Raw genomic sequence first — 24,000 nt, 5'->3', positions numbered from 1 at the left:
AAGCAGCTTTCATAAAAAGTTTAAAAGTTTGAAAACTCATTCGAACACTTTGCTGCTCATGATTTCATTACCAAGGTTCATTGGATACTTTCACCCGTTCGTGTATAGCATGCTTTATTCATGCTTCATTTATGCTTCATTCATGCTTCATTAGGTCTATTTCAAGCGTTTCGGAGATAGCAACTTTAATACTGCAGACAAGAGCCCAAACTGTGGGAACACTGGTCTGAACATTTCTTCCTTTTACATTTCTACCTCACATTTATCTCTCTCTCTCACATGTAGTTTAGTCATGCATCGTCAATACATAACGGTTGTCGCACAGCTTGTCCTCTTGTTTGCGATATTAGGTGTATTTCCCTCTCTCAATACGCACACTGCAGAATTACCTGCATCAGGTGTTGTGTAGGATGTTGGAGTTGTGCTCTTAGCGCTGCCGGCCGCGTTGAACACCTCTAGTGTTAGGTTGAAAGTGGATCCCGCGGCTAGCATACCCAGGCTGAGTATCTTAGGCGAACCCTGCTCTGCGGCTGACACGGCTTCATCTATACACACCTCTGAAGTATTGACAGCTTCACGACCATAGTGAGTGAGAACATAGCATAACCTAGAGAACAGACGCACATATGCACGTGCACACACACACACACATGCATGCACACGCAGGCACACCGGCATGCACGCACACCCGCACGCACAAACACACATTTGACCTTCGATGCCCATTGCCAGAGGCAATGACAGCGATGCTACAGCAGAAGGCATAGCAACTTGTACTGGGATTGTACCATTCAACAGCTTGCATGCTGTTGGTAACCACCCAGGAGAGTGAAAGAGAAAAGTCAGGAGACTGAGAAAGAGAAGAAAGACGTGTGGGAACATAACCTGCTCACCTATCGCTAATGTAGCTGGGTAAAAGCAAGTGCCTAACACACACGCACGCACGCACACACGCACGCACACACACACACACGCACACACACACACACGCACACACACACGCACACACACACACACACACACACACACACACACACACACACACACACACACACACACACACACACCTCAACAGAATTCAGCCGCAGTAGACAAACACCCGAGCAGAGAACTTACTTATACATTGTGATGGCACCGTTCCGATCCATCAGACCAAGGCTGGGAATGGTGACCCGCGTAGTTCCCAATGTTGTGCTTGCTGATGGTGTTGGCACATTCACTGGCACTGTGAACATAGAGCAATACTACAATCATGCATGGGAGGTGCCAAGCTATGCAAAAACCACACATGCCACCATTCTAAAGTGTTGAAAGGTTTAGCAGGAATATCTTTTGTACTTCTTCAGCTTCAGTGGTAGACATGACGTGATTGTGGGGGCTGTGGGCCATGGAAGACCATGTGAGTTTCACACTGGCAAACCCCGCATGAAGAGTTGAACACGCTTTTCGGGTTGATTTGCGTTTGGTTTCAAAAATCACAGGTGTTCTTTCAATGTGTTCCTTAGTAGTGTGAGAAAGGGGCTCTCTCAATGAATTAGTTTGAGGAAGGTGTGATTTCAACCTTTCGGCAATAGCAACACCTCAATGTATATTATTTATTTTGACCTACATAGATCTTTACAAATACATATTTGTTTCAACATTCAAGCACAGTGTCAAGCTACAAAGGGCACAGCAATCTGATTCAAGCTACAAAGGGCACATTTCAAGCTAGAGACCATCAAATCCTGTAAGCGTGAGAAGCTGAGCATACTTACGGTCGGCCAGGGTGGTGACCATTATGGGATCACTGTCTGGGCCAGCACCAGCTCCGTTTGTGGCGGTCATTGTAATGGTGTAGAGTGAGGCAGGGCTGGCCATCGTATAATTGTACTGGCGCTGCATGCCTGGAGTGGACACTGAGACATCAACTGACTTGGTCTCTCCAGGGCCACTCACTGCTATGCCACTCACCTGTGTTCGGACAAACTTTATGCTACGACAACAAGAATCGTTCAAAACACACACACACACACACACACACACACACACACATACAAACATACAAACACACACACACACACACACACACACACACACAAACGCTAGATGCTGGTCAACAGTACCACACACAGAAATCTCATCTTTGCTTCCCATGGATGAGAAAACGCAAAGTATTTTCTCTCTCTTTTCATTGCAGGCCGGAAACCGTACCAAAGAATCGCTTTATTCCCGTAGCTATGCAGAAGACGTTACTTCAGTAACGTCTGGCGCTAGCCAGGGTCCACACAGCTTTAATTTGGTGTTTGTTTGTGTGTTTGTGTCACGCCTGACGCTATCCCGTATCTGTCCCATACCGTACCGTACCATCAAACACAGCTGGCCACATACAGCTGGCCGCAATATTCAAATAGGGCTTTCAAACGCAAGATCATAACGTGAAGCAACTTGGAAGAATGAGTATGAAATGAATGCGAAGTGTATGGGAGAATGCATGTGGGGCGATAGTGCGGGTTCAAATCCCAGGTAATGCCTGAAAAAATAAGAGAATTATTTATAACATCCCTTTTCTTTTTTTGCCGTCATCAAGGCGGTAGACGGTGTCGTATTACCCTCGACCGTACCTTTCCCGTACCTATCCCGTACCGTACCGTGCATTCAAAGACGGCTGGCCACAATGCATATTCAAATAGGGCTTTCAAATACAAGATCATAACGTGAAGCAACTTGGAAGAATTAGTACCGTATTTTCCGGGGTATAAGCCGCACCGGGGTATAAGCCGCACCCCCCCCCCTTTTTGAGGCAAAATATGGACTAAAAGTTGGTATTCGGAGTATAAGCCGCACCCACAAACCAAGATTTTTTACACTCATTGACAAATGGCCTTTCTACAAATTTATTAGGGTTATGGAGCTAAATACCATGTTAGATCAGATTATGAAGTGTTAGTGCACCACAGGTTGCTGCAGAGATGTTGGTGTATTGCTGTGTTGACTACAGATCGCTCCATATCATCTGCACTATTTTCAGTCTCGCTGCCATTGATGTTGATCAGCAACACAGGCGCGAAGCTGAGTCGAATGACATGTCACATGACATCAGCATGCATACTGATGTATGCTAAGCATTCATTCGCGCAAGCATATTCGGTGTATAAGCCGCAGGGGCGATTTTGGTCCGATTTTTAGCGAAAAAAGTGCGGCTTATACCCCGGAAAATACGGTATGTATGCGAAGTGTATCGGGGGATGCATGCAGGGCGATAGTGCGGGTTCGAATCCCAGGTTATGTCTAAAAACAGAAAGTAGAAACTTATAAGAATTTATAACATCCCTATGCTTTTTTGTCTAGGTCATCAAGGCAAAAAAGCATAGCGTAGGGCCCTGAGCTTCCAAGCTCTCTCGTTTAAACACCAGCCATGAAAAAGAACAGCTAGTGTGGCAGACAACTTGTGATGTTATTATGAGTGAATGTGTCAATCACTACATTACATCATACATGTCTCTCAACTGATTTAACTAGTAGATCTAACACTTTGTCTTCGCATTTTCCTGACAAGATTCTGCCAACACTCCCCTCCCCCATTCAATTGTATATTCTCCCCACTATTGATTCCCCGTGCCAAAACAAAACATCGATTTTCGACACGTACACTTGGACTTTTTAGTTTTACCTACTTTAACCCTTTAAGAGCCACAGGAAATTTTCAAAATTCTGCATTTTTTCGTGTTCCTTGGATCATAGCTTCAGTTCTACTCACTCAATCCTCACAATCTAGGGCTTCCTGGAAAGGTCTCCGCGAGAGGAAGAGAATGAGGTCGATCATGATAGCCAGCACACCGTCTAGCCAGCGCTAGATCGCAGCGACAGTACGAAAAATGCCCCAAATGCGTCCAATTGCGTCCCGCTCCAGATATTTCATTTTACTCGATCGTGGAGTTCCAATTTTTTCGCTGTGTACTCTTGACAATATCAACAGTGAAACCCGTGCAAATTCGAGTAAACCAGCGTGGCGAAAAGTCTCAAAATTCTCAATACTAAAGTCGCACTGCGCGCTTTTGAAATTGCCGCGATCGCAGCTCAACTTACGAGTGATTTATCTCCAGAACCGTGGCTCGCAGTGCTTCGCGGACTATTTCTCCCGACAGGTGAGAGTTTTCTCTTCGCCCTGGATATTTCGATCACTGGATTTGAGCGAGATTGGACTGAGTTACGATCTTTTGAAGTTTTGCAATTGAATGCGTCGTTTACGACGCATTCAAGTATGGGGCGGCTCTTAAAGGGTTAAGTCGCTTCAGAAGAAAACGGAGCTTACCATCGTGATCAACAGCCTAAAAACTACAAAATAACGCAAAACGATTTGGTAAGAGTTCCCTTTTCAAGATACTAAAGGTTGTACTGATGGTACACATCACCAGAGTGTGCAAATGCGCATCTATGCAGCACAAGCCTACTTCCACTGCAATATTTTTTTTCGTTTAGGCCATCATCTTAAAATATCTCGTCATGCCTTGTGACCTTTTGTACGCTATAAAGCGGCAATGCGCAACCGGCATTACTGCGGGGGCACGGTAAAATGACAATCGACACCGGTGTGAGATATTAGCGAAGGTGAATACTAGTAACTATGACCAGAACAACAACAAAACAGTTTTCCCAGTGGGCACATTCTCCCGGAGTTGCACACTCCACTTTGTGTACTCTTGGTGGCAACGAACGGAGCAAAAAGAAATTCTTGAATATATGAATGAGCAACGCTCGCTACTTTTCGTAGTTTGAGCACTCTGGTGCTAGAGCAATGAGCTATCATCATGTCTGTGATGCCTCCTTTGCACCATGGTCGGTAGCTCGGCTTACTTAAAGCTCGTAGCTGTACTGATGACGCATATATCAGTATATGGCCGAAACAGCTTACTGTCTACAGCATTGGGTAAATATATGAATGATCAAGGTGGTTACGACCATGACGTTAGTACCTGTATTTTGTAATCATGCCATGGCGATCACCCAAGTCCAGAGCGGGAATGTTAAGCAGTATGCTTCTAGTTGTTATAGCATCCTGTGTGGGTTTCTGCGGTTTGCCTGGAACTAAACAACACCAAAATGCCACCAACACACACACACACGCGCGCGCGCGCACGCACACGGAAACCAAACGAATGGATTGACAATGACCATAAACTCTGACTTCTTGACCAACACAGCCAAAAACTGTTCACTGTTCACTGCACCTACTCTGGAGGCTGGGCTGTGCAGCAGCCCTACAATGTAATGCTGGTCTCTCGGCCACTACAGGTAGAATCCTGATACTCACACCCCAAAATGCCGGGAAGAAACCTCCAAATATCCAGACATTCTCACAACCCATGTATGCCAAAATGCTCGCATTCGTCATGCAGACTTGCGCTATGTACCATAGACACAGATTCGTCAGACAATAAACTGGCCAGGACAGTGTACAGTGAACGTCGAAATATGTCTAGCTACCTTTAAACTATCAGCAGGAAACACGCGCATTCTCTATACACTTGCATTTCCTGAGACTTCTATTACATGCACAGTTCAAGGTTTGAATTATGATTATCAGACAATGTTTTGTTGGGTTCTTACTGATTGAAGTCGGTCCTGAAAGAAACTTCTAATTTTAAGCCATACAAGTACTCGGATGGTGAGCCAAGGAAAATATTTTAAAAAGGAAACAAACAAGTCTTGCCGTGGAAAGTCTCAGTACTCCTTGTCAGCCTAGTGTACCCCACCGTTTTCCTTGTTTCCTTTTCTAAAAGCCATATATTTGAATTATCAGGATCAGTATCAGGATCAGGATGTGTGTGTGTGTGTGTGTGTGTGTGTGTGTGTGTGTGTGTGTGTGTGTGTGTGTATGTGTGTATGTGTGCGTGCATGCATGTGTGTGTGTGTGTGTGTGTGTGTGTGTGTGTGTGTGTGTGTGTGTGTGTGTGTGTGTTCGTGCGTGTGTGGGCATGTGTGTGTGTGTGTGTGTGTGTGTGTGTGTGTGTGTATGTGTGTGTATGTGTGCGTGCATGCATGTGTGTGTGTGTGTGTGTGTGTGTGTGTGTGTGTGTGTGTGTGTGTGTGTGTGTGTGTTCGTGCGTGTGTGGGCATGTGTGTGTGTGTGTGTGTGTGTGTGTGTGTGTGTGTGTGTGTGTGTGTGTGTGTGTGTGTGTGTTAACAGTAGAGTTTACTGCAAAAGAAGGTAACTTGTCCTCACGCTAGTACTCTGTTCGTGAGATACCCGCTGGAGTAAGTCCTTGTAATCAGGTTACAGCCACATCCCCGTCACAGATGCTACATTGGTGTCAGAAGTGGGATTCGAACCCAAACCTACATACGTGTGTATATGAGTATACCGGTATGTACATGCACTTACCACTCTCCAGAGTAGTGACAATAGTCAGCTGGCTCAGGATACCAGCACCGACCGAATTGACTGCACGTACTCTCACAGTGTAGCGTGTGGCTGGAGTGACGCTCGTGCTGACAACAGCCGACACTGAGGCGGTCGACACAACGGGAATCCCTACGTCTTCAGTCAGATTTACTGCAGAGGGCAGTGTCACTCCGCTCCGTTGCACTGCCGTGTATTCAATCCTGGACGTGCCAACACAACCATACAAACCGACCAGTAAAAACAATGCACTGCAGTCACTTTTCGGCAAACAACAAGGGGCCTACGAATTCACATGCATTTTACTCCCAGCAAGTAGGCAGTGACTTGTCCAAAGTTCTCTAATGCAAACCCGTTGTCTTGTCAGCATGTTCCTTTGCCCTGTCATTGTAGTTGAGTAAATTATTGCAATGAATAGAGCAAGAGACACATCAGCAACAAGGACCATGATGTTATTCTAATGTGTGCTTTGCTGAACGTTTTCAGAGCCTTCTCGTCAGAGGAATTACAGGCAAGGCTGCAATAAGGAATGCCAACCATGAATACAAGTGCAATAGGTGATAGATCCTTACGAATTGTGAGAAAGTATTGTAAATGATCTAAATCGTGGTGGTGGATATAGAGGCAGAGGAAAGAGGGAAAGAGCAGGGACATATCACAGCCTTATACGGTCACACAACCAAAACGCTGGCAAACAAACAATTTCATGGTATTCCCGGCGACTATTTTGGAAGGATAATGTGAATTGCTTATTCCTGCCTCGAAGTGGCCTCGCGTGCTTTATGGCTTTGCTGATGATAGCTGACCGAATTTGTTTGTCAAAGGAACAGGCTCTTGCTTTTTTTTGGGACGTTTTGAATGGTCTTCATCGGTCTTTGAAAATTACATCTGAGTTAGAGGTGTGTGGTAAATTGCCATTTCTTGATGTACTCGTTGAAAAGTCTGCGAATGGCAGTTTCGTAACTTTCGCGTGCCGAAAGCCGGCTTTCACTGACTTATAATATTGTATGGGATTCGTTTCGTGCTAAGTCCCACTTCCTTCGGAAACAAAAAGCACACAAAATACTGGTGTGTCAGCACTTACTGATAACCAGTCAACTGCCCATGATGAAGAGACAAATCTAGCTGTGGGAAAGACACTCGGAAGGACGTAGCCATCTGCGCATCTACCGCCGGAGAGTCTGGTGCACCAGATGCTGTAACGAAAGCAGCACCAAACCAAACAAGCAAGTTAGGCAACACGGTACACACAGTGACAGTATAACTGCTAATTCGCAAAGCAACACGGTTCATGCAGTGGCAATATACTTGAATAACAAACCTCCAAGGGAAGCAAAAAGCTGTACTGTTATAGCTTAGCTACCGTATACCCAAGGTCACATGACGGGCATAGCAACACCAAGGGTCCTGATCAGTGTTGCAACGAATAGCAAAATCACGAACGAATATTCTAACGAATATGCACAGTACGAAAGAACGAAAATTCTACTATTCTACCCATGCAGACGAGCCCATTTCAGCACACTATACTTCCTTGTATATTTGAGCCAGAGCGTGCTAAAACATGACCACAGCATTCGTGGAAAAAGTCGAGAAAATCGCGATTTGAATTCCGCGGGAAAAAAAATACGAAGTGGAGTGCGATGCGAGTTGCTGTTCTTGTTCTCTTCAGTAGACTGGACTGTTCTGGATGCAAATCTTTGTTCCACGTAAGTTTATTTGTCTGAGTTTGTATTCGATGTTGCGCTGAGTTGCCTAAAACGGATTGTCATCGATGTATCGAAGGAAGAGCCTAATGTACTGCGGAGCGGAAGAAGACGACATCCTCGCGCTCCATGCGCAGGATGAAATATTTTGTGGGTTTGCGTTGGATACAACAAAAGTCTCACGTCTCTCAAAACTCTCCCACACGGAGCTAGATTTACGATCCGAAATCACGATTTTTTAGTGACTCGAAACTAACCAGGAACTGCTGCGAACTACGAAGAAGAACCAGTATTTCTTGCGCAGGTGCAAGCACAATACGTTGACGATGTCGTTTGATGCCCAGTTGCAGTGACTGTTGCACATTCTACGATGCAAGAACACAGCGAGCGTGCTGCGATGAGCGGATTGAGCCTTGCACTGAAAGTTGTACACAAAGTGCAGCATTTCAAAAATTCCACTTCTGACTCGCATGTTCGAATATTCGTTGCAGCTCGAAAAATCGAAGATACAGTCATCCCTCTCTAATCCGGCACCTTTTGCTACGGCGTTTTCTGCTGGATTAACGAGGGTGCTGGATTAAGAAATCCTGCCCTCTGACCCGGCCCTACGCAATTGCATGCATGTATCATAATTATGTACGTCAAAACGCAGGGTTTTTCCGTGTCGACCCAAGTATTTGGTGCACGGCTTTATATTCTCAATTGTTCTCCGGGAATATACACAGTGATAAAGTAAAACAGAGAACATGTTCACATGTACTCTTGCACACACACGCACACACACACACACACACACACACACACACACACACCTGAAAATTGGCAGGACACTACTCCTTGCTAAAAATAGTGAAATAAGAAAAGTATGGTTGACTGCCGTTGTCTCCTCGACAACATTGACCAGACTGGCCTAGCCTGGAGTGCACCTGTGCGGTACGCGATTTACGACTGCCGGATTATGAAATCAAACTACGTGCAGTTTGAGCGATTCGTTTCAAAAAGTCACTGCCGGAGGCGGAATTCAAGTGCCGGATTAAGATGTAGGAATTGAACGAAAAAAATCGGTTTCGTCAGAAAGTGCGCCGGTTGGCAAGGGTTCCGGATAAACAAGTGCCGGATTAGAGAGGGACGACTGTATTCCATTATTCGAATATTATTCGTTGCAACTCTGGTCCTGATTAAAACTGTAGATCATATCCTATCCAAGCAATAATAATGTTCAATGGACTCTGCTTGGATGACGACTACACCGTAGCGTAGTGGTTAGATCATTGGCTTACAGCGAAGGCCTCTGGTTCAAGTCCTGGTGGCCAAGGTCATTTTTCAACTTAACCCATTTCAATTCCCTCAATCCGGTGAATATTTACTTTAGAGTTTAGACTGACGTTTCACCATGCACTATCAAATGATACAGTAGAATACTTATGCTAAGAAAAGGATTTACGGTGATCAATTAAAATTAAAATTAAAGAAGAATAAAGAAGAGGGATGAACTGCACCTTCAGGGAGAGTGGACACGTTGAGCACAGGGCTTCTCTGGCTCAAGGACGTGGAGTTATCAACCAGTACTGTGATGCTGTAGTGAGATGCGGGACTCAAGTTACGTAGCACCTTTGTGACGACAGTTGACCTGTCAGGATTCGTCACATCCACCGTGGTTTCCATGGGGGTGCTCAAAGTGACATTACTTGTTTCAATTCTGAGCAAATTTATCCTGGAGGAACACACAAAGTCAACCAGCATACCCTGACACAGAGTCAACCAGCACATCCTGACACAAAGTCAACCAGGACACCCATAGGCAGACATCACTATTTCTAGCACAATCTGCAGATAACTCCGCTATTTGTAGTATTTGGATAAATCTGTAAACACCTGTCTAAGTACAGAGCAAATGCAGCACAGTGAGTCAGCACAGTGAGTCAGCACAGTGAGTCTTCTGGAGTTGCCACAAGGCTGGCATCTGCAATGCCTTACTGGTAAACACTGATCTCAAGGAGGCTTTCCAATAGTGATCGGATCATGGTACAGGTGCATGGCGCTGCATGCAATCGGCACGTGGTGGAACGACAAGCACCTCTCTGATCAAAAGAGCAGCAGAACAGCGGAGATTGTTGTTGCAATTCACAAATTTAAATCAATTTTGCTATTCTCCTTTCGAATTCTTTTCTCTTTCTGCATTGATATCATCATTGCTTCGTACAAGCGTTCAATAAAACGCTCTTTAGTAGCAGAACAGCGAGGCTAGACTATTACCCAGCTGTAGAAGAGCAACAATGCGCTACTCACACATATCTAGTGGGAGTCCACGGGTAGAGAGCATTCACAGCTGGAATTTCTATAGTGGCTGTCCTGGCCATCACAGATTGGAGCACCGGGGCACTCTCGATTGGGATGATGACTGGAGAAGTACAACAAATAGAAAAGCACGTGTAGACCATCTCAAACGACAAAATGCATACACAAGCAATGAGACACAATTTTCAGCAAGGTTTTGCAACCTTTGTAGACTTTCCTAACACCAATAGGCTACTTTTCCTTTCAGGATTGCCTTCACCTTTCTTGCCTTCACCTTTCTTTTCCCAGTTAGTTCCAGTGTGTGGGTGTAGACAGGTACTTTCAGGCATAGTTACCACACGTCTTTCCTGCATAGATCAAAAAACCCTCTTGTGTGACTGTCCTCCCTGAAAATACAACCCTGCCGCAATCAAAATGGATACAATACATACTGTGGGCTTAAGGGTTGGACCCCACTCTCATCATGCACACACAAATTCCTGGATAGTGCACTTATGTGCACTTGAATCGCAGCAACTTAGTTTCTGCGCGCGAGCCGTGCAAAACCAATGCATGCTCATACATAACCTGTCACCTGGCCAGCTTGCCAACACCGTTGACAGGCAACAATTCCATCAAATTTGAGATACTGCTCTGTTCCAAGTCTCAAAATAGTCTTAAAATCAACAAGCCATGCCGGTGCTCCATGGCTATTCAAAGTTTTCCAGGATGTAAAACATTTTCAGGAAAACTTCTACTGCTCACCGAGAGTTTGGGCTTCAGTTCTATTGTTTTCTACAATGTTCTTCTTCCTCCCATCTGGAGCTAAAATTGCATCTTGGAATTGATTGAAAGGTGCGCGGGAATTTTAATTAAAATTAAAAATTAATTTTGTTGCGCAGGCCAGGACACGAGGAATTTTTCAGTTCCGCGGGCGCGCACGCGCATGCGGGCAGGTAATACGTCAAGCACAATCGCGGTATTGCGAATGGAACTGTGCTGCTCGGCTGCAAGCCGCAAGTTTGGGACTTGCCGCACAGCAACGGAGACGCAGTGGAACCGGACCATAATTCTTGAAATGGAGTGGCAAATTGGAGTAAATTTGTTCGAGGAGCCTTTTACTAGTGCGCAGTGTTGTCCACATCGTAATTGTCGAGGATGCTTGCTTGCTAGACGGATTGGCCCCGGAGTAGGGATGGCCAAAATGTTGGTGTGCACTGCACAAGATAATTGTTCCCATTATCATGAAATGAGCGTTGTGGAACTGCAGCGTTCTGCCTCTGGCACTGAGGATCTGAGGAGAGTTGATTCTTTGTTCTCGTTACTTCTACTCAAAAATGAAGCAATCATCAGCTCTACTTGTCTCGAGTTTCTGAGAGGACATGACAGCACAGAAATCAAGTCAAAATTACAAACCTCGCCAATCTTCAGCGCCAGTCGAAGATACTTTCTCCGAAGGCAAACGCGATATTTGTAGCCAGTGAACTGCACATGCGTTCGATCTACGCTAAGAAGATCGGTGAGCTTGAGTAGGCTAAAGACATTTGTACTGCGGGAGCTCTACAACCAAGAGTGTCCGCAACTCTGCAGCTACTCTGGTCCACGGCGGATTTTCCTGGACGTCACCCATTTCAGAAAGCATGATGTCGTACAAAGAATGTGCATCCACAAAACATGCGGGGCGCGCGGATCTTCGTCGCTTCAAAAATGAAAACTTAACTTTTTCTCCTGCCACTGTAGAGTTTTATCGTACTCGTAGTACAAGTTAAGTGAAACTCTGCCGAATTCACGCGGCTACAGACTCATGCATACTTCGTTCGGTATGACTCATGATCCACAAAAGTTCACGTCAACAAAAGTTCCGCCGGGAGGAAACCAAGCGGAGTCGGACACTCTTTGTCGATGTACCCTTGCTACAAAAAGTAGTGCTCCTGCAGTACAAATATCACAAACCTACTCAAGCTCAGCTGTTTGTAGGGAAACCCAGCAACCTAGACTACCGTAAAGTACCGTTGATCCGTCCCCTCTCTAATTCCCGCCCCCGGCCGATTTTCTACCTGTGAAGCGACTTCGGCGTATACAACGTGATACGACGTTGAACCGACGCTTGCACTGCTGTACACAATACTTGCCAATCCAGGATGAAAATGTCCACAATCCAGCACATTGAGTCTGATCCTTCAAGTTGTTGTACATCGTACTGCACTTGACAGCCTTGATCTAATTCCCGCCCCCTGCCGAAAACCCAGCTGGGAAGCGACATGGCGTGAGGGGCGGATCAACGGTACTTTACGGTACTGCTCTTTCTCTCCAAAACTCAACATTTGCAGATATGAAAGAAAGAAAAAACCATCATTCGACTAGATTTCCATGTCCACGACAGTAGTTTGAACCAGTTTACAGGAGAGAGAAAAGTGCAGTGGGAAGGTAACCTTATTTCCTAATCCTTTGAGATTCCCTGTGAAGTCCAAGCTTCTCGTGTACTTTGGATGGCAGCCGTGAGTCGGTCAAGAGTCGAGTCAAGTCGACATGAAAAGCAGGAGCTACCATAGCAGCCACGAAATTACAAAGTAGACTTTGACAAACACACCGGGAACTTACCGTTGCAGACACCATCATCACCAGTCACTAAGCCACCTGCTCCGCAAGTTGCCGTAGCAGAACCGGCAAGGGTGTAGCCAGTACTACAAGTTAATGTCAGGGTGTTTTGTACAGCGGTAAAGGAGCCCGTGCTATAGACTCCGTTGGCTGGATTAGCTGGTCGTGCACAGGTCACAACTGCAGTGGGTAATAGCAACACAGGTCAGAGAGAGGATTGTCATGGTGAGTATTTTTCAGACTTTCAGCTGATACCAAGACTATATAACCTCCCAAGAGTGTGCAACTCTGCATATGGGGTCTCCGACGGCGAAAACTCACATCACGTGTCTCAGGTACATTCGTACTACGTACAAACAAATGGAAGCATGCGCGCAATCCAAACATCTGCCATGATCATGCTGGAGATTTGCATACGCGCAGTGAGTTTCTGTCAGAGAGTGCTTTTTTATTACTCTGCCGCTCGCTAAAAACGGCCTGGAAATGTACAACTGCGCCACTACACCACGTGATGTGAGTTGTAGGGGCTTATATACTCTTGCTGATGGTGGGACCAGGGGATGGGTGAATTGCCAGTACGCAAAGCAAGTGTACAAGAAGTGTACTTGGTCCGTGTCATCAATATTGCCGCTTATCTTTCGACAAATTGAACTTAGACTTGGTCAACGCGCAAACTTGAGGTGATAAAACTTGGTACAATGGAGGGTAAGGTATAGAATGACAACTAGCCATGAGGAATGGATTGTGCAAGGAAGGGGACAACTAGCCATGAGGAATGGATTGTCCAAGGAAGGGTTAATCCTTTTTTTGGTCCTCCTCGTCACTGCTCTCGGCGCTGGTGATAAATAGTTTTGCTCGGGATCGAATCTCTCGCTTTCGCAAGCTCATCTCTCTTCTTCTCCGCTGCCTAAAGGAAGTTGATCATGACGGCCAACTTCTCTACAGGACGTCGCGTCGGCAGCATGGCTACCTGTGTGCTTCATATCAGTCGCCGTTCTATGCAATATTGTATGTTGAACGATGACGCGTACAGTACTTGTAAATCTCCACGATGCTCTGGATACACCAAGCGTTGAGCTGGAGGTGAGGGAACTGCGATCTTGGCTTGGCGAGCGATCCCCGAGGTACTGTAAAGCGACAGACTTTCGGAAATTTAGCGTTTTCATAAATTGAGCTGGTTCACGATGAGAAACTTTTGCGATTCTATCTCTTCAGTCGGATCTTGTACTGTCTACAATCAATGTTCAGAGAGGTTTGCAGCGATTTATATTCGCGAATGTGTGATGGTCACGAAAATAGCGAAAGTTTCTCACTTCACAGTAAGCGATCTCGGCGATTTTGCAAAATGGAACTGATTCCAAGTACTTTTTTTAAGCATTTTTCTAACAAATGTGTAAATTTTGCTTTTCTTCTGGCTGTTTCTCTGCTCCGGATGGCTGTATCGAAATATGGGTGGTGGCAAATGAGAGCCAGTTTATCGTAGATCAACATTGACCAGAACATTTGGTGCATATAATTTAATTCTCCCTGCCACGTCGGTGTGACTAGTGGTGGGTGCTTTGCCATTAATTTTAGCGTAAATGTGTAAAATAAGCCCCTGAATGGACGAGGAGGGCAGTGAATTGCTTCCGCACGGCCTTTAGACGACGTCAGGCCGTCTTGCCATCACTAAAGACAATAATGAAGAACAGTAGGTCACGGAATACACTCTGTGAGAACGAAAACATGGCTGCGATGCTATGCTGCCTATCCAATTCTACCGTATGACACAGCCACTAGTTACAAATACAAAAACACGGCTTTCGCAGCATAAAATGCAGTTGACAGATTAATTTTCATCCACATAGCAATCCTTGAAGTGATATCTATCAACTTCAGAACATTGATGACCAAATATCCCAGTTTGTGATGCCATTTTACAAATTTGTTAAAAAATGACATACCAATTATTTGAATCCTGAGAATACTATGAAAGTACAGTCCGTATCGCCGATAAGGTTGGCGGCTATAGTAATATACCGGATATAGTGATCATTTTCTCAAATTCATTTTCATTTGCCATAACTAAATATACACAGTTATCGCGTATAGTAATAATCGTCTATAGTAATATATCGCCTATAGTGATCAAATTCATATTTCAATATTTTTGCATCGGTTATAGTGATTGATGTAAAATCAAGCGATGTCAGAGGAGAACAGGGTGTTACTTCTTCGTGAAGAACTTGTCCAGTGAGTGTTGTCTGGTGAGTTTTGCTCGTACAAGTAACACCGTTAGTTGCCAAAATATGCCTCCATCATGAGGAAATACTGATTTTGTGTGTCAGGAGCTACAGCCAGCTACATGACATTATACATGTATGTAGTGCGTATGTGCACGGCGCGCTGAGTCGTTTGACACCCCACTCGCATACACTGCATGCAGTATTATATTGCTTATAGTGATAACATGCTCAAAATCAAACACCAACGCTATAGGCGAAACTGACTGTAGGACATGATTCAAGACACTTTCCAAAGTGGGATCATTCCCATTTTTTGAGACAACGGGCATGAAGGATAGCACTTCCACTTGCAACAATTCATTTGGACGTAGCTTGCCTAGAAGTGGCTGAAAAAACGTCATTTTACAACCATGTTTAAAAAAAGCCAAATCACCTCGTACCCGATTATTTTCTTGTGCGTCGCGTGGCTCTTGCCTGTGCATTGTGACAAGATGTTCTATTTTGATTTGGCGTGGTATCAGTCATAATGACCCACCCGTCGCTCTCGAGATCCACTCGAAATCTGGCTAGGCCTTTCAGGTACTAGTGAACTAACTTGCTAGCCAAAAATGGGATGAAATGGGGTGGCAAGTGAGCATTGGCGACATAAAAACCAAGCTGAAAGATAAGCGGTAATATTGATGCCGCGGACCAAGTACAAAGATGAATTATCAGGATGGAGCAGCTAAGGTAGTTGGAACCACTTTATACTTTATAGGGGAAAACCCATGGGTATCATACTGTAACTCAGTTACTTGTAGGGGAAAACCCATGGGTATCATACTGTAACTCAGTTACTTGTAGGGGAAAACCCATGGGTATCATACTGTAACTCAGTTACTTATAGGGGAAAACCCATGGGTATCATACTGTAACTCAGTTACTTATAGGTGAAAACCCATGGGTATCATACTGTAACTCAGTTACTCGCAAATAGCAAAGCCTCTGGCATGAGTCCTGGTGGTGGAACAGGTGATTTCTCTTTCTCTTGTATTTGTAGCTATCGCAAGTTTTGGAGAGAGAAAAGTGCAGTGGGAAGGTAGCCTCATTTCCTAATCCTTTGAGATTCCCTGTGAAGTCCAAGCTTCTCGTGTACTTTGGATGGCAGCCGTGAGTCAGTCAAGAGTCGAGTCAAGTCTACATGAAAAGCGGGAAATACTATAAGGCCACACCAAGTTAATTCTATGTTTCGCGTCGGATATTTTCTGGAAAGGGCACGCGGGCGGGCGGAAAAAAAAGAAAAACAGAAGAAAAAACAAAACTCCATTCTATGTGTACTGAGCCATGTTGCACACAGAATACCACTACCAGGGAGTCGTAAAATACCACTACTACCACTACTAAACTGTCACTTCTATCCAAAACGACAACAAGTCGTCACAGGACAGCTGGCAGACTGGGCTGGAGCGATACAGAGATTTCATGGATGGCTCCTTCTGCATTTTGACATGAGTCGAGTGGGATCCCGCTCCATCACAATCGTGGAAAATCTCGAAGTCCTTGACACCTGGAATCTCTCCTCTCTTGGTGAGCAGGCCCTAGGCCTACCGCACGGCTTGGAAAAATAGAAATTTTCATCTCTCGCACCTTCTACGTACCATCGCCTGGAATGCAAGATTATCGAGAAGCTGATAACCTCTGATCTGCCGTACTGGCTAGAGAATGTTCGCCAGAACAGCCATCGATTGGCTCGTCTAGGTTCTTTTTTTTCTTGGCAAGGATTTGAAAAGGTACGCGGGCGGGTGACGCGAAACATAGAAATAACTTGGTGTGGCCTAATAGGGAACGACAGAAAAATTATGATAAACAGAAAAAGTCGCAACCTTCTATGCGGATCGCACAAGCATTATATACAGATTCGAATTACATGGCCATGAAGCTCACCATAGCTGCCACCAAACTACAAAGTAGACTTTGACAAACACACCGGGAACTTACGGTCGCAGACACCATCATCACCAGTCACTGAGCCATTTGCATTGCAAGTTGCCGTAGCAGAACCGGTAAGGTTGTAACCAATAGTACAAGTTAATGTCAGGGTGTTTTGTACAGCAGTAAAGGAGCCCGTGCTATAGACTCCGTTGGCTGGATTAGCTGGTCGTGCACAGGTCACAACTGCAGTGGGTAATAGCAACACAGGTCAGAGAGAGGATTGTCATGGTGAGTATTTTTCAGACTTTCAGCTGATAGTGGGGCCGGGGGATGGGTGAATTGTACCAGTACGCAAAGCAAGTGTACAAGAAGTGCAAAAATAATAATTTTCAGGATAGAGCAGCCAAGGTTCTGTCGTGGGCATGGAAATCCGGTCGCACGTCTAGCGACCCCAGGGCGCTGGCCATGCAGCCGTGAGTAAGCATATGGTACATCTACACACATTCATTTATGCACTGTAGCGTGCTGGTCGCATCGGATCAACATGTGCACCGCATGCAAAGTTCTGTACGCACTGAAGGCGCCGGCCCGGGTCATTCGACTAGATTTCCATGTCCACGACAGTAGTTTGAATCACTTTACAGGTGAAAATCCATGGATGCCATACTGTAAAGCCTAGTTCACATTCGACGGGGCGCGACGGGACGCGACGTAAGGATCGACGGGAAGCGACGGGACGGTCTGACGCCGTCCAATGTGAACACCAGGAACGGGAACGCAACCGTACTACCGTACAGATCGGGAAGCGACGGGAAGAGTTGGATCGATCCAACTTTTCATACCGTAGACGGGCGTAGACGGGGACGCAAGCGTACAAAACGGCTGCAATTTGAGTGTGAACAGGAGACGGCGTCGTGCGCCGACTACTCCCGATTCGTACTTGGAAATTTTTAGCATTTCGAACACTGCGCTTCCCATGATAACTCGCAGAATGGCTAGCACGACTTGAGTTGAATTTTAGCAACATAAGATCTCATGTCTTATTGTCTTATTGTATTTAGGGATAGTTCAGAAGCGTGACAGACGAACTATACTATCATTTCCTGGGGCTATTATTTGAATGCCACAACTTTCAGGGCTAATTTTTTGGTCTTCATGAAAAACTGGTCTTCATGAAAAACTGGTATTGTGAACTTGATTCCGCTTCTTTCAAGGAGAAATAATTGAAAAGAAGTCCCGAAAAACGAGAAATTAGGTCCGAAAGTCACCCCGTCACGGACCGTGCCTTATGACTCGCGCCGTTCGACGTTGAACGTAGTAACGACTGCTGCATGTCGTGTCGTACGAATCGTACAGGATTTTACAGCTCACCCCAGCCCTCCCGGCAAGCCCTTACGTCCCGTACCGTCGGCGTTGCGTCGAATGTGAACTAGGTTTAACTCAGTTACTCGCAAATAGCAAAGCCTCTGGCATGAGTCCCGGTGGTGGAACAGGTGATTTCTCTTTCTTTCGTATTTATAGCTATCGCAGGTTTTGGAGAGAGAAAAGTGCAGTGGGAAGGTAGCCTCATTTCCTAATCCTTTGAGATTCCCTGTGAAGTCCAAGCTTCTCGTGTACTTTGGATGCCAGCTGTGAGTCGGTCAAGAGTCGAGTCAAGTCGACATGAAAAGCAGGAGCTACCATAGCAGCCACGAAATTACAAAGTAGACTTTGACAAACACACCGGGAACTTACCGTTGCAGACACCATCATCACCAGTCACTGAGCCACCTGCTCCGCAAGTTGCCGTAGCAGAACCGGCAAGGGTGTAGCCAGTACTACAAGTTAATGTCAGGGTGTTTTGTACAGCAGTAAAGGAGCCCGTGCTATAGACTCCGTTGGCTGGATTAGCTGGTCGTGCACAGGTCACAACTGCAGTGGGTAATAGCAACACAGGTCAGAGAGAGGATTGTCATGGTGAGTATTTTTCAGACTTTCAGCTGATAGTGGGGCCGGGGGATGGGTGAATTGTACCAGTACGCAAAGCAAGTGTACAAGAAGTGCAAAAATAATAATTTTCAGGATAGAGCAGCCAAGGTTCTGTCGTGGGCATGGAAATCCGGTCGCACGTCTAGCGGCCCCAGGGCGCTGGCCATGCAGCCGTGAGTAAGCATATGGTACATCTACACACATTCATTTATGCACTGTAGCGTGCTGGTCGCATCGGATCAACATGTGCACCGCATGCAAAGTTCTGTACGCACTGAAGGCGCCGGCCCGGGTCATTCGACTAGATTTCCATGTCCACGACAGTAGTTTGAATCACTTTACAGGTGAAAACCCATGGATGCCATACTGTAAAGCCTAGTTCACATTCGACGGGGCGCGACGGGACGCGACGTAAGGATCGACGGGAAGCGACGGGACGGTCTGACGCCGTCCAATGTGAACACCAGGAACGGGAACGCAACCGTACTACCGTACAGATCGGGAAGCGACGGGAAGAGTTGGATCGATCCAACTTTTCATACCGTAGACGGGCGTAGACGGGGACGCAAGCGTACAAAACGGCTGCAATTTGAGTGTGAACAGGAGACGGCGTCGTGCGCCGACTACTCCCGATTCGTACTTGGAAATTTTTAGCATTTCGAACACTGCGCTTCCCATGATAACTCGCAGAATGGCTAGCACGACTTGAGTTGAATTTTAGCAACATAAGATCTCATGTCTTATTGTCTTATTGTATTTAGGGATAGTTCAGAAGCGTGACAGACGAACTATACTATCATTTCCTGGGGCTATTATTTGAATGCCACAACTTTCAGGGCTAATTTTTTGGTCTTCATGAAAAACTGGTCTTCATGAAAAACTGGTATTGTGAACTTGATTCCGCTTCTTTCAAGGAGAAATAATTGAAAAGAAGTCCCGAAAAACGAGAAATTAGGTCCGAAAGTCACCCCGTCACGGACCGTGCCTTATGACTCGCGCCGTTCGACGTTGAACGTCGCAACGACTGCTGCATGTCGTGTCGTACGAATCGTACAGGATTTTACAGCTCACCCCAGCCCTCCCGGCAAGCCCTTACGTCCCGTACCGTCGGCGTTGCGTCGAATGTGAACTAGGTTTAACTCAGTTACTCGCAAATAGCAAAGCCTCTGGCATGAGTCCCGGTGGTGGAACAGGTGATTTCTCTTTCTTTCGTATTTATAGCTATCGCAGGTTTTGGAGAGAGAAAAGTGCAGTGGGAAGGTAGCCTCATTTCCTAATCCTTTGAGATTCCCTGTGAAGTCCAAGCTTCTCGTGTACTTTGGATGCCAGCTGTGAGTCGGTCAAGAGTCGAGTCAAGTCGACATGAAAAGCAGGAGCTACCATAGCAGCCACGAAATTACAAAGTAGACTTTGACAAACACACCGGGAACTTACCGTTGCAGACACCATCATCACCAGTCACTAAGCCACCTGCTCCGCAAGTTGCCGTAGCAGAACCGGCAAGGGTGTAGCCAGTACTACAAGTTAATGTCAGGGTGTTTTGTACAGCAGTAAAGGAGCCCGTGCTATAGACTCCGTTGGCTGGATTAGCTGGTCGTGCACAGGTCACAACTGCAGTGGGTAATAGCAACACAGGTCAGAGAGAGGATTGTCATGGTGAGTATTTTTCAGACTTTCAGCTGATAGTGGGGCCGGGGGATGGGTGAATTGTACCAGTACGCAAAGCAAGTGTACAAGAAGTGCAAAAATAATAATTTTCAGGATAGAGCAGCCAAGGTTCTGTCGTGGGCATGGAAATCCGGTCGCACGTCTAGCGGCCCCAGGGCGCTGGCCATGCAGCCGTGAGTAAGCATATGGTACATCTACACACATTCATTTATGCACTGTAGCGTGCTGGTCGCATCGGATCAACATGTGCACCGCATGCAAAGTTCTGTACGCACTGAAGGCGCCGGCCCGGGTTATTCGACTAGATTTCCATGTCCACGACAGTAGTTTGAATCACTTTACAGGTGAAAACCCATGGATGCCATACTGTAAAGCCTAGTTCACATTCGACGGGGCGCGACGGGACGCGACGTAAGGATCGACGGGAAGCGACGGGACGGTCTGACGCCGTCCAATGTGAACACCAGGAACGGGAACGCAACCGTACTACCGTACAGATCGGGAAGCGACGGGAAGAGTTGGATCGATCCAACTTTTCATACCGTAGACGGGCGTAGACGGGGACGCAAGCGTACAAAACGGCTGCAATTTGAGTGTGAACAGGAGACGGCGTCGTGCGCCGACTACTCCCGATTCGTACTTGGAAATTTTTAGCATTTCGAACACTGCGCTTCCCATGATAACTCGCAGAATGGCTAGCACGACTTGAGTTGAATTTTAGCAACATAAGATCTCATGTCTTATTGTCTTATTGTATTTAGGGATAGTTCAGAAGCGTGACAGACGAACTATACTATCATTTCCTGGGGCTATTATTTGAATGCCACAACTTTCAGGGCAAATTTTTTGGTCTTCATGAAAAACTGGTATTGTGAACTTGATTCCGCTTCTTTCAAGGAGAAATAATTGAAAAGAAGTCCCGAAAAACGAGAAATTAGGTCCGAAAGTCACCCCGTCACGGACCGTGCCTTATGACTCGCGCCGTTCGACGTTGAACGTCGCAACGACTGCTGCATGTCGTGTCGTACGAATCGTACAGGATTTTACAGCTCACCCCAGCCCTCCCGGCAAGCCCTTACGTCCCGTACCGTCGGCGTTTCGTCGAATGTGAACTAGGTTTAACTCAGTTACTCGCAAATAGCAAAGCCTCTGGCATGAGTCCCGGTGGTGGAACAGGTGATTTCTCTTTCTTTCGTATTTATAGCTATCGCAGGTTTTGGAGAGAGAAAAGTGCAGTGGGAAGGTAGCCTCATTTCCTAATCCTTTGAGATTCCCTGTGAAGTCCAAGCTTCTCGTGTACTTTGGATGGCAGCCGTGAGTCGGTCAAGAGTCGAGTCAAGTCCCCAGCGAAGTTCGCCTACTCAATCGTCCCAGTGAATTCGCCGTAGCTGCACTGCCCTTCACGCTGGCGGGCTAGATCTGCAAACTTCGTGAATTATCCCGCCTTCTGTGTTCACAGTCCCATACTCCCCTTGGAGTAGTCTGCACGGCGCTGCTGCTGCTGCTGTTGCTGTTGTTGTTGTTGTTGTTGTTGTTGTTGTTGTTGTTGTTGTTGTTGCTGCTGTTGTTGCTGTTGTTGCTGTTGTTGCTGTTGTTGCTGTTGTTGCTGCTGTTGTTGTTCTTGTTGTTGTTGTTGTTGTTGTTGTTGTTGTTGTTGTTGTTGTTGTTGTTGTTGTTGTTGTTGTTGCTGCTGCTGATGCTGCTGCTGCTACAGCAGCTACTGCTGTGGCTGTAGTTACAGCCCCTCTCGTTGTCAGGAAATGTTTGCTTGTGCTACTTCTCATCCAGTTGACTTCTTATTATGACTTTGTACGTTATAATTTTGTTGAGCTCCGGTTTTCCAATTCATTCTAACTCAAGTGCAGTTTAGCGTGTATTGGCTTGTGATTTCCTTTCTTCTGTTTGCTTGGCATTTTATCGCTCCACAGGTACCCTCAGTCTCAGGTGCTCTTACATTTGTGCAATTGTTGATTTTGGTCCTGAATTGTCCTCCCTGTTGCTTTGCTACCGTCCTCCTCCTTCCTCCACCTTTTTTTTCTAAATTGGCCTCATTATGGCATTCGCTTCCATGTAACTGGGCTTGTAGCCCGTGTGTACTTGCGAATTCAAATAAAAATATACATACATACATACAAGTCGACATGAAAAGCAGGAGCTACCATAGCAGCCACGAAATTACAAAGTAGACTTTGACAAACACACCGGGAACTTACCGTTGCAGACACCATCATCACCAGTCACTGAGCCACCTGCTCCGCAAGTTGCCGTAGCAGAACCGGCAAGGGTGTAGCCAGTACTACAAGTTAATGTCAGGGTGTTTTGTACAGCGGTAAAGGAGCCCGTGCTATAGACTCCGTTGGCTGGATTAGCTGGTCGTGCACAGGTCACAACTGCAGTGGGTAATAGCAACACAGGTCAGAGAGAGGATTGTCATGGTGAGTATTTTTCAGACTTTCAGCTGATAGTGGGGCCGGGGGATGGGTGAATTGTACCAGTACGCAAAGCAAGTGTACAAGAAGTGCAAAAATAATAATTTTCAGGATAGAGCAGCCAAGGTTCTGTCGTGGGCATGGAAATCCGGTCGCACGTCTAGCGGCCCCAGGGCGCTGGCCATGCAGCCGTGAGTAAGCATATGGTACATCTACACACATCCATGTATGCACTGTAGCGTGCTGGTCGCATCGGATCAACATGTGCACCGCATGCAAAGTTCTGTACGCACTGAAGGCGCCGGCCCGGGTCATTCGACTAGATTTCCATGTCCACGACAGTAGTTTGAATCACTTTACAGGTGAAAACCCATGGATGCCATACTGTAAAGCCTAGTTCACATTCGACGGGGCGCGACGGGACGCGACGTAAGGATCGACGGGAAGCGACGGGACGGTCTGACGCCGTCCAATGTGAACACCAGGAACGGGAACGCAACCGTACTACCGTACAGATCGGGAAGCGACGGGAAGAGTTGGATCGATCCAACTTTTCATACCGTAGACGGGCGTAGACGGGGACGCAAGCGTACAAAACGGCTGCAATTTGAGTGTGAACAGGAGACGGCGGCGTGCGCCGACTACTCCCGATTCGTACTTGGAAATTTTTAGCATTTCGAACACTGCGCTTCCCATGATAACTCGCAGAATGGCTAGCACGACTTGAGTTGAATTTTAGCAACATAAGATCTCATGTCTTATTGTCTTATTGTATTTAGGGATAGTTCAGAAGCGTGACAGACGAACTATACTATCATTTCCTGGGGCTATTATTT

The 24,000-nt window shown here is 46.2% G+C and overlaps 1 protein-coding gene across 1 annotated transcript in view; it reads right to left on the bottom strand.

The window, feature by feature from the left end:
• LOC135809322 (mucin-19-like) overlaps positions 1 to 24,000 on the bottom strand; it is a 90,328-nt gene that overhangs the window by 42,655 nt on the left and 23,673 nt on the right. Inside the window, exons 8-20 of the mRNA XM_065322655.1 lie at positions 22,949 to 23,125; positions 20,502 to 20,678; positions 18,834 to 19,010; positions 17,166 to 17,342; positions 12,967 to 13,143; positions 10,378 to 10,489; positions 9,588 to 9,802; positions 7,467 to 7,578; positions 6,365 to 6,585; positions 4,956 to 5,067; positions 1,758 to 1,975; positions 1,117 to 1,225; positions 390 to 607 (exon numbers count right to left, since the gene is read on the bottom strand). Coding sequence (XP_065178727.1) covers positions 390 to 607; positions 1,117 to 1,225; positions 1,758 to 1,975; positions 4,956 to 5,067; positions 6,365 to 6,585; positions 7,467 to 7,578; positions 9,588 to 9,802; positions 10,378 to 10,489; positions 12,967 to 13,143; positions 17,166 to 17,342; positions 18,834 to 19,010; positions 20,502 to 20,678; positions 22,949 to 23,125 — 2,202 coding nt within the window. The remainder of the gene's footprint in view (positions 1 to 389; positions 608 to 1,116; positions 1,226 to 1,757; positions 1,976 to 4,955; positions 5,068 to 6,364; positions 6,586 to 7,466; positions 7,579 to 9,587; positions 9,803 to 10,377; positions 10,490 to 12,966; positions 13,144 to 17,165; positions 17,343 to 18,833; positions 19,011 to 20,501; positions 20,679 to 22,948; positions 23,126 to 24,000) is intronic.

The sequence above is a fragment of the Sycon ciliatum genome, chromosome 2 (genome assembly GCF_964019385.1).
Source record: "Sycon ciliatum chromosome 2, ocSycCili1.1, whole genome shotgun sequence".
Taxonomy (NCBI): domain Eukaryota; kingdom Metazoa; phylum Porifera; class Calcarea; order Leucosolenida; family Sycettidae; genus Sycon; species Sycon ciliatum.
This window is presented reverse-complemented; position numbering and strand designations above follow the sequence as displayed.